General features: G+C 44.2%; 1 protein-coding gene across 2 annotated transcripts in view; it reads right to left on the minus strand.

Moving 5' to 3' along the window:
• Window positions 1-14849: 14849 nt before the first annotated feature.
• The window catches only part of KIT (KIT proto-oncogene, receptor tyrosine kinase), an 80021-nt gene continuing 75942 nt past the window's right edge, over window positions 14850-18928 (minus strand). For both annotated transcript variants that reach the window (XM_073342016.2, XM_073342015.2), the window contains one exon: window positions 14850-17740. In XM_073342016.2, coding sequence (XP_073198117.1) covers window positions 17624-17740 — 117 coding nt within the window. In that variant the 3' untranslated portion in view covers window positions 14850-17623. The remainder of the gene's footprint in view (window positions 17741-18928) is intronic.

Here is an 18928-nt window from a genome sequence, read left to right on the forward strand (position 1 = left end):
AGAATTTATAATTACCTCACTAAGGTGCAGAGTGCCCTCAACTCTCTTTGGGCCCCTCACATTCTTTTCCTAACCCCAAATTAAACAGTGTGTAATAAAGCAGGTGTAGTGTATTTAGTCTTAAATCATTTTTGCAGGGTAAACTTGACAAACATAACTCTCTTTCACGCTCCCTCCTCCCTTCCCCCTCCATCCCTTCAGGAAGTGGCGTTTTTAAACACTCGTTGCTTTGAATGGATGATAAGAACAGGTCCAAACCACTATCATATGGCTAGACACACATGTATTGCTTAGGGGAAAACTGACGCCAGTGGTCTGGTCTTGAGGAGGTAAATTGGATTAGTCTTTTCTTTCTAAAAAGAAAAGTGCCATGGTTGTGATCAGTACACATGACTATCATATGCATATGAAGCCTACGCAATGGCTGCAATAGTTCATAACATGATTAAAGGAAGATTTGTTTCAAATGCAATTTAGGGCAACATCACAGGGCTTTTGTGAAAATATGTGGCCTATATCGTCAGTGTACTTGACCAGCAGAAACGTGCTTACTGAAACTGTAAATACAGGAAAAATCTCAGAGTTCAGGCTTCCCTGCTGCTAGAACAAGGCACGGGGCAGTTTAGTTAACAACTAATACGGGGCAGTTTAGTTAACAGTTTAGTTTCCTGCTTGCAGAGCTATTATACTATTTAAACTCAATAGAAAAATAAAAATATAAGACACACCTCAGGATCATAGGCTTGTGAAGCAGCCTTACAGAGCAGCAATTAAAAACTGCAGGGTACCAAGAGACAACTGCCAAGCAAACCTATTAGTTTAACTCCTGCTCTCCTGGCTAAGTCCACACAGAAGATACAGGGTTAGTGGCTTTTCTTTTTACAGACCAGTTTGGTGTAGGGTGCTGTTCGCAAAGAATGTTTCACCTCTGAGCTGTGACTGGCCAGTACACCCACCACAGATAAATTCAGGCCTGTATGTACAGTTGTTAGTACACTATTCCCTCTGCAGCTAAGCTGGCTGCATATCCATACAGTATGCAGCAGAGCCTTCCCTAGCTTCACACTTCGAGCACTGAGAAAAGCCCTGTGCAACATGTACTGCCCACGTTCACCATATTGGGCTAGATTATCTGCAGAACCAGATAATACTAGATATTAAATATTATGGTCTAGATAATACTTAGTCCTGCCATGAGTGCAGGGGACTGGACTAGATGACCTCTCAAGGTCCCTTCCAGTCCTATGATTCTATGTTTCAACACTAGGCCCAGGGGGAAAATGTGTAGGGGGTTGTCAGGGAACCAGTTATGACTCCCTGGTTATTGCTGCCGGCGCTAGCCCAGTAGTTCTCAAACTGTGGGTCAGTTTTAATTTTAATGGGGTTGCCAGGGTTGGCTTAGACTTGCTGGGGCCTGGGACCAAAGCTAAAGCCCAAGCCCCACCACCCAGGGCCGAAGCCAAAGCCTGAGCTGTAAGCCAAAGCCTGAGGGCTTCAGCCCTTGGTAGTGGGGTTCAGGTTGCAGGCCCCCTGTCTGGGCTGAAGCCCTTGGGCTTTGATTTTGGCCTCCCCGCTTTGGCTTTGGGCCCCACAAACTGGGGCGGTTGGGCTCAAGCGGGCTCAGGCTTTGGTCCCCCCTCCTGCTGTCATGTAGTAATTTTTTTTCTCAGAAGGGGGTCGGACCGCAGTGAAGTCTGAGAACCCCTACTCTAGTTCAGTGTGACAGAAAAGCTGCTCTAAATTGCACCACTAACACAGAAACCTTTATATAGGGTGCCAGGTGTCCAGTTTTCGACTGGAATGCCTGGTTGAAAAGGGACTCTGGTGGCTACCATTGGCGCTGCTGATTGGACCGTTAAAAGTCTAAGGCAGACTAAGGCAGACTTCATGCCTGTCCTAAGGCATGTGTGGCTCCCAGAAGCAGCCACCAGGTCCCTGCAGCCCATAGAGGCATGGGTGGCCAGGGAGGCTCTGCGTGCTGCCCCCACCCCAAGGGCCAGCTCTGCAGCTCCCATTGGCGGGGAACAGTGACCAGTGGGAGCTGCAGGGGCGGTGTCTGCGGGCCTGAGGGCAGCGCACAGAGCCTCCCGGGCCGCCCATGCATCTATCGGCTACAGGGACCTGGCTGCCACTTCCTGTGAGCTGCAGTAATTGCTGCCAGGATCCCACACCCCGAATGCTCTCCCGCACTCAAATTCCCTCCCTGAGCTTGCACCCCCCCAACACCCCAACCCCCTGCCCCAGCCCCCTCCTGCACCCCAAGCCCCTCATCCCTGGCTCCAACCCAAAGCCTGCACCCCCAGCCAACCCCTCACCTCCACCACACCCCAACACCCTGCCCCACCCTGGAGCCCCCTCCTGCACCTCAAATCTCTCATCCCCAGCCCCACCACAGAGCCCATACCCCCTCCCACACTCTGAACCACTTGGCCCCAGCCCAGAGCCCCCTCCTGCACCTTGAACCCCTCATTTTTCACCCAGAGTCTGCCCAGAGCCCAGACCCTTCCACACCCCAGAGCCCGCACCTCCAGCTGGAGCCCTCCCACCTCTCCCGCACTCCAACCCACTGGCCCAGCCTGGTGAAAGTGGGTGAAGTTGGTGGAAAGCACACGAAGGAGGGAGGGGGCATGGAGCGAGCAGGGGTGGAGCCTCGGAGAAGGGGTGGGGCAGGGGCAGGGCCTTAGGGAAGGGGCAGGGGTGTTTGGTTTTGTGGGATTAGAAAGTCGCCAACCCTACCTTTATAGCCTCAGGGCTAAGGAAGGATTGGTGTAGCACAGCTCTGCTCCACCTTGCCCCTTCACAGCAGCTTCCTCCTCAACGTGTCCTCACCACAATATTTTCATTTCGGAATGAAAGACATTGACATTTTGAATCAGTTCAAAATGTTGACAATTTAACCCTGAATTGGAAGCATAAGAGTGACCATTTGCAGTTTATTTTTCAGTACCTTATTGGGCAGGGTAAGGGAAGGGTGTGCTGTCCCTATGCTCCTGACACCCACACACCCCAAAAATCGACCAAGCACCAGCACCCACATAGCCAACATGGAGAGTGGAAGGGTGAGAGGAGGATGTGGAGAAGGCCTGCGGGGACAGGGAATGTGGCTGCACTCCCTCAGCAGGGCAGCAGATCGAGAGCTAGAACCCTGTGTTCTGCATTATGGGGATATTTCAGGCTGCTGGAGAGCTTGCCAGCTATACAGGGATCCCCAGTAGCAGATGGTCAGTCAGACAGCCACAGAATACGTAAGACCTGCCCAGAAGGCCTGTGTAATGAAAAGCCCAGCTAAGGACTGTTATAAAAAGGCAGTCAGCTGCGAACCAGCTGAGCGGTGAACAGCGGAGAGGCTAGCAGAGGGAGTTCGCCTGGGGAGAGCCCACTGAGGCTTTCATCTTGCAGGCTTCTCTGAGTAGTTACTACAACACCTGAGGCAGTTTGTAGAAGGAAGGTAAAATGGATGGTGATGGTTCAGCTGTTGTTACCTGCACAGGATGTGCCATGTTAGTCTTTCTTCCACAGGACAGAAGTGACTTTGTCTGTACAAAGTGGAAGCTGGTCTCCATACTGGAAGAGAAGGTTCAAGGTCTGGAGAAACAAGTATCGTCCCTTCATTACATAAGAGAAACTGAAGATTTCCTGGACAGACGTCAGGATATGCTTCTATGGGCACAACATTCGGAAAATTCAGAGCAGGTTGCATAGCGGGGAGAGAAGGACGGTGAAAAAATTTGGCAGCATGTGATCTCCAGAAGAAGAAAGGGGAGTGTCCATGTACCAGCAATGCAGATACAGGTAAGCAACCATTTTCATGTTCTCTCCACAGGTACTAATACGGAGAGTGGACTAGATGATACATCTGAGGGAAGGGAGCAGAAGGAGACTCCACCGATTGGAAGGCATGAGATGCACTGTCTTAGGGAAGGGAGTTCCACGACCACCGCTCCCAAGAGAAGGAGGTGTGTGGTGGTGGTTGGGGACTCCCTCCTCAAGTGGACTGAGTCATCTATCTGCCACACTGACTGGGAAAACCAAGAAGTCTGCTGCTTGCCAGGAGCTAGGATTCATGATGTGACGGAGAGACTGCCGAGACTCATCAAGCCCTCAGATCGCTACCCCTTCCTACGTCTCCACGTGGGCACCAATGATACTGCCAAGAATGACCTTGAGTGGATCACTGGAGATGACGTGGCTCTGGGAAGAAAGATAAAGGAGTTTGAGGAACAAGTGGTGTTCTCATCCAACCTCCCTGTGGAAGGAAAAGGCCTGGGTAGAGACCGCCGAATCGTGGAAGTCAACAAATGGCTATGCAGGTGGTGTCGGAGAGAAGGCTTTGGATTCTTTGACCATGGGATGGTGTTCCAAGAAGGAGGAGTGCTAGGCAGAGATGGGCTCCACCTAACGAAGAGAGGGAAGAGCATCTTCGCAAGCAGGCTAGCTAACCTAGTGAGGAGGGCTTTAAACTAGGTTCACTGGGGGAAGGAGACCAAAGCCCTGAGATAAGTGGGATACCAGGAGGAAGCACGAGCAGGAAAGCGCAAGAGGGGAGGGCTCCTGCCTCATACTGAGAAAGTGGATGATCAGCGAGTTATCTTAAGTGCCTATACACAAATGCAAGAAGCGTGGGAAACAAACAGGGAGAACTGGAAGTCCTGGCACAGTCAAGGAATTATGAGGTGATTGGAATAACAGAGACTTGGTGGGATAACTCACATGACTGGAGCACTGTCATGGATGGATATAAACCGTTCAGGAAGGACAGGCAGGGCAGAAAAGATGGGGGAGTTGCATTGTATGTAAGAGAGCAATATGACTGCTCAGAGCTCTGGTATGAAACTGCAGAAAAACCTGAGAGTCTCTGGATTAAGTTTAGAAGTGTGAGCAACAAGGGTGATGTCGTGGTGGGAGTCTGCTATAGACCACCAGAGCAGGGGGGTGAGGTGGACAAGGCTTTCTTCTGGCAACTAATGGAAGTTACTAGATCGCAGGCCCTGGTTCTCATGGGAGACTTCAATCACCCTGATATCTGCTGGGAGAGCAATACAGCAGTGCACAGACAATCCAGGAAGTTTTTGGAAAGGGTAGGGGACAATTTCCTGGTGCAAGTGCTGGAGGAACCAACTAGGGGCAGAGCTCTTCTTGACCTGCTGCTCACAAACCGGGAAGAATTAGTAGGGGAAGTAAAAGTGTATGGGAACCTGGGAGGCAGTGACCATGAGACGGTCGAGTTCAGGATCCTGACACAGGGAAGAAAGGAGAACAGCAGAATACGGACCCTGGACATCAGAAAAGCAGACTTTGACTCCCTCAGGGAACTGAGGATCCCCTGGGAGAATAACATGAGGGGGAAAGGAGTCCAGGAGAGCTGGCTGTATTTTAAAGAATCCTTATTGAGGTTACAGGGACAAACCATCCCTATGTGTAGAAAGAATAGTAAATATGGCAGGCGACCAGCTTGGCTTAACAGTGAAATCCTTGCTGATCTTAAAAACAAAAAAGAAGCTTACAAGAAGTGGAAGATTGGACAAATGACCAGGAAGGAGTATAAAAATATTGCTCGGGCATGCAGGAGTGAAATCAGGAAGGCGAAATCACACTTAGAGTTGCAGCTAGCAAGAGATTTTAAGAGTAACAAGAAGGGTTTCTTCAGGTATGTTAACAACAAGAAGAAAGTTAAGAAAAGTGTGGGCCCCTTACTGAATGAGGGAGGCAACCTAGCGACAGAGGATGTGGAAAAAGCTAATGTACTCAATGCTTTCTTTGCCTCTGTCTTCATGAACAAGGTTAGCTCCCAGACTACTGCAGTGGGCAGCACAGCATGGGGAGGAGGTGACCAGCCCTCTGTGGAGAAAGAAGTGGTTCAGGACTATTTAGAAAAGCTGGACAAGCACAAGTCCATGGGGCCAGATGCGCTGCATCCGAGAGTGCTAAAGGAGTTGGTGGATGTGATTGCAGAGCCATTGGCTATTATATTTGAAAACTCATGGCGATATGGGGAGGTCCCGGACGACCGGAAAAAGGCTAATGTAGTGCCCATCTTTAAAAAAGTGAAGAAGGGGGGATTTGATAGCTGCTTTCAATTACCTGAAAGGGGGTTCCAAAGAGGATGGATCTAGACTGTTCTCAGTGGTAGCAGATGACAGAACAAGGAGTAATGGTCTCAAGTTGCAGTGGGGGCGGTTTAGGTTGGATATTAGGAAAAACTTTTTCACTAGGAGGTGGTGAAGCACTGGAATGCGTTACCTAGGGAGGTGGTGGAATCTCCTTCCTTAGAAGTCTTTAAAGTCAGGCTTGACAAAGCCCTGGCTGGGATGATTTAGTTGGAGATTGGTCCTACCTCGAGCAGGGGGTTGGACTAGATGACCTCCTGAGGTCCCTTCCAACCCTGATATTCTATGATTCTAAGGAGTTACAAACCGCAATGGTCAATGAGACAAACACCAGTCCATAATCTAGTCCCTCTCCTCAATGACTGACGTGGCAGAGGAACAGTTCAACACCCACAGCCCCATGACACAACTCCTAGTCGAAGCATAAGTGGTGTTCAAAGTCTTTTGCAGGTCTTCCACACTGGGGTGAATTTCCCCTGAAACCCACAAGACAGTCAGACATACAGTGTATCGTACCGTAGCCCAAAGTCCCAAGCACTATCATAAACGCAGCAACAGTTTATCCTCTGTGACACACCAGTCAAGTACACCAATCACATACACTGTCCCGTATTTATGGGTACACTCATCCAATCATAGAACACCACATGGCAACATGTGATAAAACTCAGATGCCAATATACAGTTAGATTGGCAATGTGGGTTGGGGTGTTTTTTTGCAATATTTTTTAAAAAATCAAAATAAAACCATGAAAAATTATACTGAAATTTTAATTTAATTAAATTTTTGATGAAAAATGGGAAATTTGGAAATCTAAATAGTTACATGAAGCATTTCACTTTCTTCATATTTTTTACATTTGTCATTCAAAACATTTTGACTAACTGTAATGTATGTTATTATAATACATTAATTAGACAACTGGTGAATAACATGCAGCAACATAAATCAGGGTGTTGAAGGAGAAGGGAACAGATAATTTCCATGTAGCACCTTATAGATCCTGATTTGCTGGGCCACTTGTTTACCATAATTACTTCTAAGGTTCTAACATAAGTTTCTAATTGCATAGTCACTAGAATTGCCTGGAGGATGACAATTCTGTTTTGCAGCAACTTTCAGGGTTTCAAAATTTGTTTTAATTTCACATTGGAACAAAGACAAACCCTTTTGCATGTTTTCATGAAAATGGAATTGTGTTGAAATGTCTATTTTTGTGTCCAAAGGTGCATTGATGGGGTTATTCCATAGCCTGGTGGTTGGGGCTCTACCCTAGAACTTGGACAATCCCAGTTCAAGTCTCCCTAAGTTTTTCATCTGGGATCATTCTGAATCAGGCAGAGTAAAGATTTGAACACAATACTTCCACCTTCTAGGCCAGTACCTAAACTGTCAGGCTATAGAGTCTGAGCTCCTCTTGTAATCCTTTCCCTCTCCCCCCAAAATGAAAACTTAGTTGAAACTGATCTGTCACCACATCATATGTTGGTTTTGATAGTCCCACAATAAAACACATTTATCTGAGCTGAGAGAATAATTCACAGTGAATAATTTATTTGAGTAAATTACAGTATACTCCCGTTTATCGGAAACCCTATTTTGTGAACCTCCGCATTATCCAAACTCCCGATTATCCAGATAAAATCTGTACCCTTGGGAGTATACTGTAGTCTCTTCTTTCTGCTTTTGGATTCTCTGCAACTAGATCATGTATCTCCACAGATGTATTTGTTGTTCATATTTATTCCATGAGCATCTTTGCAAGGGTATGTCTACATGCAAAAATATCCTGTGGCAGCTAGTCTCAGAGCCTGGGTCAACTGATTCAGGCTCGTGGGACTCATGAGATGGGGCTAAAAATAGCTCACACTGAGGGGGTAGGTTTTAAAGTCTGGGGCCTACCCTGAGCCCAAATGTCTACACTGCTATTTGCAGCTCCATAGTGTGAGTCCTGCAAACCCGGGTCAGTTGACCTGGACTCTGAGACTCACTGCTAGGGTTTTGTTTTTTTTTCCATATAGAAGTACTCTAACTGTTTTACTGTATGGCTTGATTGTGAATATTCAAAACATGAGCTGTGTTAGATAGCATGTTTCTGTTCCATAACTGGCAGAGCCTGCAAGCATCTCCAGCATGAAAATCTACAAGTGCAAACTTAAAATGTGATTTCTGCCAACACTCACGCATAGAAGTCTGAAATTTGCTTTCCATAAACACCATTCAAATAGAATTTGTTCACATGCACGTCGGCTAAGAGAACACAAAAGGGCCACGAGCAAAGGAAAAGTACATTTATTTAAAAATATGACTGAATATTCAAAGAAATTGTTTGCTCAGCTCTTATATTTATGAATGGCCTATCAGGTAATTAATGCAGTTTAATTGTCGTCTAAACTTTTACGTACTTGAACAACAAAAGGAACTAAACTGAAGCAGCAGCTATTAATTTCATGCTAGTTGGCAAGTCACAGGATTCTTCTAGTTACTATGAATAGTGCCATCTGGGGAATTTCCGGCCCCCCGGCTCTGCAGAGGCAGCCGTGACAAGAACCGGAGCCTCCCCGATGTGTCACTGTGGGCAGCCCACTGCTCTCAAATCTTTCTTATGGACTGGAGACACAGTAAGCCTGGATACCATCGCCAGAACTGGAGGTGGGAGAAGTTGGTTGGCTCCACAAGAGGTCAGCAGAATGGGTGTACAAGAACATGAGGCCCTAGTCCCTCCTGCTGTTTTTTGGAAGGGGGCGGGGGAAGAGTTCAGGTGTGCCGGACTGACAGTAGGATTGAATAATAGTTTCATTCACAGTAAGAGCTGAGTAGCTGGAGTCCAGCTATCATCTGAATATTAGCACCTCTGAATATGAATAGTACTTAAACCTGGCTATGTGCTCAGAAGCCACCTAGGTCTCTATGTAGATTCTGTTGCTGATATGGGCCCTTCAGCAGTTCTTCTTAGTGTATGAGTGTATGCCCTCCATGCCTCAGGTGCCACATGGCCAGGATTCATCACCAAATTTGAGCCACTCATTGGATCATTTGCTTCCCTGGGTGGGGCTGGGTTCTGAGGGGGAGTGTGACGTGAATGCTGATCAGTGCCCATCCCCCAGCAGTTATTTTGTGTGCAATTTATTTTATGTTAGAAAAAGCTTTATAGTTCATGCTGAAAAAAACTATTGTGCCTTGCTTTATTCAAGCCAGGAAATGGAGCACTCTGGCTAAGGCCTTGCCCACTCTCCCCCCATGGCAAAATGGGTGGGCTGCCATCCCACTGAAGTAATCACATGCCCAAAGAATTATATTGTCAAAAAAAGGGTATATCTATAGAATACTTACAGTGGAGAGCAGCTGGGCCCTGATCCTCAACAGATGCCACATGGGTGGACCCCTGCATTCACGTGGCACCCCAGCAATTTCACTGAGGGTGTGTACAGGAGCTTGGGAAGGCTCTGAGTCTCCATTGTTACATGTGCTGTGTGGTATTGTTCCCCTTCCATGACTGTTGCTTTAACAACATCGTGAATTTCAATGAGCACATAGTTCCCACTGTAAAATGGAAACTTCACAGAGTGGTTTCATAGTTAGACAACTCAGAATCCACTGGTTGGTGACTGTTTCAGCATTCCTGAGCACTTTCATGAGCAAAGCTCAGTCCCCAGAATATTTGCAGGAAGTGAACACAACAGGGATACAAGCACACAAAGTAGAGTTGTTTAAAAAAACCTAAAATTGAGGACAAATTTTAGCTCTGCTCTGAATTTGATTTATTAATAGTATTTTTATGGGAAGAAAACCAACCAAACCCCAAAGCAGTTCTACTTAGATCTGGTAATTGATGTTTTCGGTAGGTCTAACTTTACCTTTAGACCTCCCCAAGGGGCTGCCCACCAGCTGGGAATGGACAGAGCTCAACACAGTTTGGTCACCCCTTCCACAACAACCCTTCTTGCCCCAGCAAACTTCTGTGTCAGGTGCAGGATGTAATATAGGAGGTGCCTATGCAGGTCCCCAAAGCCAGAGGAATCCCCCACTGGGGAGATGCATCTGGCTTTCAGTCCCCGTGTACACTTGGGCAGCACAAAAGGAATGAACAAGCTAGAGAGAGAGTTAGTCTCCTACCATTAATTTAATGTGAAACTCTTTTTGAACACAATAGGAGAGCCCTGCTGCAGAATGAGGGTATATAGCTCTTAAATCTTTTTGAGTTGTGTATTATTACAGGGGTCTACTCGTCAGATAAGTTCGACATGCTTTCAAGATGGTCTAACAGACACCTAACAAGTGAAAGTATCTGGCCTTAGCTAGTGTCACTGCCATGCAGTTCCTAAATAACCAATTCAAGTAAGTAAAGGCTGATAATCTGTTTGTCAGTGGTATCCCAGTGGATAAAGATAGGTATTTTAATACAGTTAAACCTGAACAAAAGAACAAACTTATTAGGCAACTTCCCTTCTTAGGAGGCTATCCCAAAATATCACCATACACACCAATTACAATGTTTCTTCTTCAGTAGGTGGCCACCTCTGATAAACAACCCTAGACAGGTCATCTGAGACAGCTTGTTGTATCACAAGATCCATACATGTGCAGCCATTCCTTGCTGCTGCCAAGTCGCAAATAGATACATCACTAGGAACATTTCAGTTTTTGTCTGTTTCCTTTCTGCATCTGGGTTAAATGTTGTTGTTGTCTACATGCTATGAAGACTTTTACTACAATAAATTATATACATATAAGGGGTGACCAATAAATAGACACACAGAGAGAGGAAATTACATGTTTCTGCATCTGCATCTTAGCAATGTGAGAGTACGGTGAATTTAACCAATTAACAGAGCCCCGTACACTATTGCAGCTATTGTTAATATTCAAATAATTGCACTTTCAAGCAACCAGAAAGTCTGTTTGGCTCATCCGGCTGTCTCTACAGACCATGAGAGCCCTCGATCAAGATCAGGACAGAGACAGAAAATCCAGTCTGGATGATAGTCTCTGCTAATTGATTAAATCAGCTCTAAAGTTTGGCTGGCAGGTAATAGTTACCATTAAAATAGTGCTCTATTGATGAAGAAATTTAAGAAATTCAGAAGATATCTACACTAAGTATTTCTGACAACTTCGCTTTTGGTTACAAGCTTTATACAATTGTGGACTTATCTCTAAAGAACCATAGGAAACTGAGGGCCAACTGCAACCATTGATATACTGAAAGATTTTCTCAAAACCACAGTAGAGCTGCAGAGTAGGTTTTCATAGCAGTGCTACTATTTCCAGATTTTAAAGTTAGGTGATTTGAAATCTATTTAATTTCTTAACTACTTTCTTGAGACAACTGTGGATGCTTTTGCACATTTAATAACTATATCATTGTCCAAGGAGGGGGAAATTTGCTAGTCTTCATGGAAGGTGAGCAAAATTTTGCTCTAGCCTAGTTTCATCATATCAAATAGAAAAAACTAGAATGTCAGGGGGGAAAACCTGCTCCATATAACTTCACTATTACCATTTGTTTGATCTTGTGGCAAGGTTATATTCTGTAGAGTGATTAAGAACATTTCATTCCTGATTAGTACTGTATGACCTGGTGTCTTGGTCAGGAGCATTCCATGACCATTAGCTGCAAAGATGTAAATTTACTAAGGGCCCACATTTTATAGTGGGGAGAAAAATGAGACCATAACTAGAAAATTTGAGAGACTGTAGGAATCATCAATGCTGAGATAGTTTTTCCGCTCCCTTAGCCTTCCGTCTCCATTACAGGCCCTAGTTGCCCTTCACAAGTGTCTTTTTAAGGCCAGCATAATTTATTGATTTCTTTTCTTGCCCTAAAATCTACACTTGGCTGATAGATCTTGCAAGCAGATTGGTCTTGTTTTGTCTGATTAATATAAAATTGTACTGTTAATGATGCTCGTTGGTTGCATCAGTAGTTTCTTAGGGATACTAGTGCTGGCTGAGTTTTAGCATTCAGGATACATGGACTAGCTGAACTGCTTTTTATCCCTGAATTTTGAATATTTCCCCTCCTACCAAGAGCTCCCTATAAAACTCAGAGGTCGTTTCCAGCTACGCTTGGTCATCAGTACTCGTTCTTCATCAGTTCCTGCCCTTCCATTGGAGAGTGCTCAAGGTCTTTACTATCACCCTGGTCAGTACTAAATTGTCTCTTCCTTCTGTGATTAGGTTGGAGATCACCTGGCTGGTGTTATGGACGCACATTGCTCAGTGCCTCCACACACACTGCAACACTTTCAAGGTCTTTCATTCTTGTTACCTTCCATGCAAGCTATAGTCATTTTGTTCTCTCTTAATTAGTAGGGGAGAAGGCTGAAGGATCAGTCCTAGTGTTCAATAGCAGACTGGTATTTTCCATGCTTCCAGCCAAATGAATGCATCCGATGAAGTGAGCTGTAGCTCACGAAAACTTATGCTCAAATAAATTGGTTAGTCTCTAAGGTGCTACAAGTCCTCCTGTTCTTTTTGCGGATACAGACTAACACGGCTGCTACTCTGAAACCAGCCAAATGAATGTTACAAGTGAGATTCCCAAAGTTTGGTCACATGGTGGGGACTCTTGCTCATTTCCAGTTGCATTAAATGATAGATAAAAACTACATTAAACACTTTCCTAATATCACTTTCCATGTAAGCAATTGCTATAGCTGACACAGGTATGCATCTGATGAAGTGAGCTGAAGTGAGCTGTAGCTCACGAAAGCTCATGCTCAAATAAATTGGTTAGTCTCTAAGGTGCCACAAGTACTCCTTTTCTTTTGACACAGGAAAGTTATTCAATCACCAGTGGGAAGAGAACTTGTTCATGTGATCGTTGATAGTAGGGGAGGTGGTAAATGCTGCAGTCTCCAGAATAGGAACATAGTCTGGATGATTTTCTACATTTGACAAAGAGCCTTGACACAATAGTCTAGGCTCTTTTTTCAAAAATGCAAATTAATGATACAGTAAGCCCAGAAATAAGTGAATTACCTCTGCAACGTAATTAGAGCTGTGTTGTAATAATTTATAAATATTGTACATTGATCTGGTTATTGGGATGTTTACTGCATACATTGGTTGGTTTACTTTAGTAGTAGGGTTGGTAGGAAAAACAACCAAGAAGGGAAGCAATGGCTCAGGATCAGACACTCCTTGGTAACCACTTCAGTGTTAAGAGGCAATGCCCGAACTATTAGCTTTACAGATTCTACATCTTGAATCCAGCCACATTCTATCTCCTGGGTGAATTCAAGATCACTCCCAGAGAAGTAAAGGTATGAGGCCTGGCACCTCTGGGAATGCACTCAGAGACCCGATGGGTCATAGAGTTGCAGCTAGTTCTATAACCATGACTAAGGTTAAGAATTCGTTGTGGGTATTTTTAGTAAAAGTCAGAGACAGGTCATGGGCAATAAACAAAATTTCACAGAAGCCCATGACTTGTCCCTGACTTTTACTACAAATACCTTGGTGGGGGGTGGGGGTGGGGGGTGGGTGACGACCGGGGACGGGGGACTAACAGTCCGAACCCTGCTGCCAAGCGCTGACCGCTGGCAGCTGCTCCAGTCCCAGCTGCTGCTCCAGCAGTGGGGGCTGCTTCGACTTCAAGGACTGACTCATCCCCAGCCACTGCTCCAGCTGTGGGGGCTGCTCCAGCTCCGACCACTGCTCCAGTTGACAAGGTTCTGCTCTAGTCCTGGCTGCTGACGCAGCCCTGGTGGCTGATCCAGCCCCAACTACTGCTCTGCCTGCTCCTCTGGCCATTGGGAACTGACCCAGTCCTGGGGACTGACCCAGCTCCGGCCACTGCTCCAGCCACCGGTGCTGCTCCAGGTCCAACCACTGCTCTTCACCAGGGATGATCTGGCTCCAGACACTGCTCCAACCGTTGGAGCTTGACCAAGCCCTGGGGACTGACCAAGCTCTGGCTGCTGCTTCAGCCACTGGGGCTGCTACAGTTCCAGGGACTGACCCAGCCCCCAGGATTGACCCAGCCCCAGCTGTTGGGGGTCTGACCCAACTCTGGGGACTGACCCAGCCCCAGCCCTAGCCACTGTTCCAGCCCAGGGCTGAAGCCGAAGCAGTCACGGAGATCCGTTAAAGTCACGGAATCTGTGATTTCAGTCACAAAATTGTATTCTTAACCATGACAGCCTGCACTAACCCACGGTGAACCTGCATCACAGTTACAAGTTGCAACTTGTTTTTCATCCCAGACCCCACAAAACATATTTTTTCCACTTCCTGGCTCATTATAACAGACAGCGCACTATGCATAATTTTGTTACTTCACTGATCAGTGGTATTATTAATGTAACAAAATGATGAATCCTAATAATTTCACTGAACTAGGAAATGGAAGTAAATTAAAACTTATTTCTATACCAAATGTCCCCCAACACCTGGTTGAAGGGATGATTCAGCTCATAAATAACTTGCTGAACTGAGGCCTAAGCATGTGCTTAATGGTACTGCTCACAGCAGTATATTTCTAAACTTCTTGCAACATTTTATCTCAACTTTAAATTACTCAGACCAATAAAATATGTATTGTGGACCAATTCTCTAGCATCAAAATACTTTCACTCTTGGATACCAAAACAACCCTGCGTGCACAGATTCTTAAAGTTTTTCACATGCTGATCTAATCTGTTTATACGTAAAGAGGTCTCCAGAGAAGCATCAATAGATTGTTAGTGTCATAGCACACATTTTCAAAAATATTTCAGAATTCCAAACTTCGCCTCTGTGGATCCAGATACTGTGGTTTTGCATCCACCCAAGAGTTTATTAAGATTTATAACTAAAGGAAATATTACATTTTAAGATATTACACATCAGTAGCATAGGAATATGTATTTACATTTTTATTTGAACTCTTTAGAACTGCAATTCTACAACTGGACACCATATCCAAAAGTGTTTCATAAACTTTCGAACACTTACATTATTTATACATATGGTTTTTGCATATCTATATATACATATAAAAATATTTTTGTGACTCAAGGACTGAGACTAGTCAAAATGACATTATTGCTACATTTCCATATTTACAAAAAACAATGCGTAAAACCATTTAAAACATCAAGCCACTACAAAATAAGTTTCAAAAAAACCCAAATTATAAAAATATAAATTTAAAGAATATTTGAGACCAAAAATTCTTTCAGCTAAGTGCCCGCAAAGTACCAAGACATCTACAATTATACCAGCTAGACTGTCTACAATAGCTCTGAAAGCCAGCACACTACAAAAGAATTTTCATAGCATTGAAACAAGAATGCTCAACAAGAAGTATGATATGCATAAGTGTGCCCCCAAACAACTGGTTAACTTTAGAAAGGTGCAACAGCATAGATAGGTCCAGTGCAAATGGCTATTTTAAGATTGGTTGACAAATTTCTAGAACTATATATGAAATACATGGTTGTATAAAATAAAGTATGAAAACATGAGGTACTAAAATTATAATACCAGTGTGTGCATTTACAGCTATCTTGTTTTAGGTTGTTAGTTACACATAAAAAGTAAATGTAAACTCAGAACAATGAGACTGACTAGTATGTTGAGTATAAATAACAGAGTGCTTAAGTGCAGGCACATTGTAAATAAATAGGTACTTAAGTAGTACTGTCTCCTACATGCTTCTTTCAATGTTTTTGCTGATTTATACTTGACAGGAATATAGGAAGAGAAGAACTAGCAGTATTTGTGCTGGAAAAAATGGTTGTTTCGGACACTTAACCAGAGTCTTGGGCTCAGGGCTAGTATTTTTAAAAAACATATTCTCACCCCAAATCTACATACCTGTAAAATAAGGCTGAAGCTCTATTTTGTGTTCTGCTACATTAAGATCCAAATGTTTCCCAATTAATAATCTCTCCCTCTTATTAATTTTACCATCACACAATATTCATCTGGAAAGACGAAGGGACTGAGAACAAAGCCCTTCCCAGGTTACGGGTATGTGGGCCCATCTGTGGGAAATTTACACTTGTATGAACACAAGGGGCCTCTGGAAAGAAGAATTCTTTGACGAAGAATTTGAAGAAGAATTATTTGTTTAAAATAAGGTGAAAAATTAACTGCCTGTCCTTAAGGTATGTGGATTTTACTATAAACGTCTCCTCTGTACCCAGATCAAACTACTACAACTACGGAAAGAGATTTTTCACTTTCACATTTTTTGTCCATTTTTAAGATACAAATATTAGCCAAGCATGTACTACTCCCTTTCCACCCTGCAACACCACACTCTTTGCTTGGAATGAAAACTATGTGAAATACGGGCTGGGACATGAGTAAGGCTAAGATTATGTCACAGCGGTCACAGAAGTCATGGATACTGTGTCTTCCAGCGACCTCTATGACATCTCCCTTCAGCCCTGGGGTGAGCGGGGCTGGAGCTGTCAGCCAGCTGGGACCCTGGAACTCCAAACCACAGCTCCCAGTTGCCATGGGTGGGGAGGGTGCCCCTGCAACTCTCAGCAGCTGCTGGTGTCAGAAGTACCCAGAGCTCCAAGCCGCTGGCCCTGGAGCTCAGAGCCACTGTGAGAGGCAGAGGGACCCTGGAGCTCCGAGCCACTGTGGGCGCCAGGGGGCCCCAGAGCTGTCAGCCGAAGCAGTGGGTGCTGGACCCCCCTTTCCCATCCTGCAGCAGGGCTCGGGCTCTCATCCCCCACATCAGCCCCATTTTGTCAGTTATTTTGAGTATTTTGAGGGACAGGTCATAGGCTTCTGTGAATTTTTGTTTATTGCACATGACCTGTTCCTGACTTTTACCAAAAATACCCATGACAAAATCTTAACCTCAGACATGAGGGAAGGGGAGAGAAGCTCCACAATGCTCTCCTTCCCCCGATGTCTGGAAAGCCTTCCCTAATTGCAGAGTCCCTTCAATGGTCTAGTGGCTGCACAGGCTGAGGTGCTGGGGAGGAAAGGCGGGAGGTGTTATTCTATTCACTCCCACCCCTCTCCATGTCCACATGTTACCCTCTTCTCGTGGCATCCAATTCAGAACACCTGCTTGTGACATTTGTAGGGTTTTAGACTTGCCACTTGCAAGCAGCTATTTGTATGTGTGTATGTATGTATGTATGTATTTATTTCAGAAATGTAGCAAACAATCCCCAACAACCAAGCAATCAGAAAATGACTATTAGCTTTCCAGGCACAGATCTAGAGATGGACTTTTAATAGTTGGTTTGGTTTGTATTCAACTAGCTCCAGACCCAGGTTTAAGATTTAGATTTTTGTTTATATGACTCCCTACTGCAAAAACATACAATATAGCAAAGTATATACAGCTTCAGTCAAAACTGCAACAATGGATGTGGTGGATGGACTAAGTTTACATGTAACGGTGCATGGTAAAGGACAGTATTATAGCAACGTTCAGACTACCCTGGTAGTGAGTAAAGTAAGACAAATCATTAATGTCTACCCTCTCTTGTCCCCTACAGAATAAGAGTGCCTAATCCATCTGGGTTGCCTATTTTCCAGATGTCCCTCTCCTCTTTCAAGCATCTTCGCGTACCACAAGGGGCTGAGTAGATGAAGTGCTGCTCCCCACAGAATTAATCCTCACTGAGTGATCTGCAGCATTTCCTTGATGGGGTGAAAAGTTTGAGTAAGCCTGGAGAAGACAGACACTATTATCAATATTTCACTGAATGCCTCCTTCATATAAGCAGAATTCACCATTGCTGTTAGTTGCCCTGTTTTACAATGTGCCCTGGTAACATCTATCCAGGTAATTTGTTTCCTTGGGAAATTAAAGTACATCCTGAAATAGAATTTAAGAGTGCCTGGATTTAATTGTTCTCTAAAATGGATCAGAACCTCAAACTCAGTTATTAAAAAAAGACAGGAGATTTTGTAAGATAATTTTAAACAGAAATCTTTGAAATCTTTCATCTGAATCTTTGAAAATCCCTCCAATAATTTCATACTTTTCCTCACATTTTTGCTTTTGTTTCAGTAACCCTTGTAGTTTGTCAAAAATATGTTAAAGGAAGCAATTGAACCCCAGCAGTTTTTGGTTTCCTCATTTCTCAACATATTGGGGAGCCACTTGTGTTTGTGTCAAAGCCAGGCACCTAGAATTTCCAAGGAACCATTATTTTTAACCTAGAAGCAAGTTCGAACCCCATATATGGTCACATGATCCTTAGGTGCAGATCTGTAAATCATTCGTCACAGGGCAGGATCTGTGTCTATGAAATGGCATAATTCCTTCTTTAAGACCTGTTGTCCATTTATCCATCCACAAAGTTCTTAGTAAGAGAACTGAGTACAGCAAGATGCTAGCTTGTCAACACTTACATTCCACGTGACAGGCACCAGGGCCCAGATTTTTAAAGGTCTGTAGGTGTTGCTTCATTCATATGCAACACCTAACTGATTTAGAAGCCTAAATCTCATTTTCAAAAGTGATGTAAGCAATTAGGAGCCTACGTCTCACTGATAAAATAACAGAGCAGACAGATCAAAAAGTAAAGAAAGGCCAAATCCAGAAAGTGTCTTACTTAGCTGTTCAAACAAAAGAAAAGGTACATTCCTGACTGATACATCCACAATTATGAGATTCCATACATATATATTAGTCTGTGTTTTAAGATATGAAGAAATCAAAAGCTATGACCATATTTTATAACAACATGTACAGCATGTACATTTTCAAAAACATGCAAAACATCAAAAACATACTCTAACTTGTGTTTATTTCATTTTATGCAGATACACAGTTTTCAAAAGTTAGTATGAGCATACCATTTGTGAAGGAATGGCGCAGCGAAGAGCTAGGGGTAAGTCTGAAAATTAT

The sequence above is a fragment of the Lepidochelys kempii genome, chromosome 4 (genome assembly GCF_965140285.1).
Source record: "Lepidochelys kempii isolate rLepKem1 chromosome 4, rLepKem1.hap1, whole genome shotgun sequence".
Taxonomy (NCBI): domain Eukaryota; kingdom Metazoa; phylum Chordata; order Testudines; family Cheloniidae; genus Lepidochelys; species Lepidochelys kempii.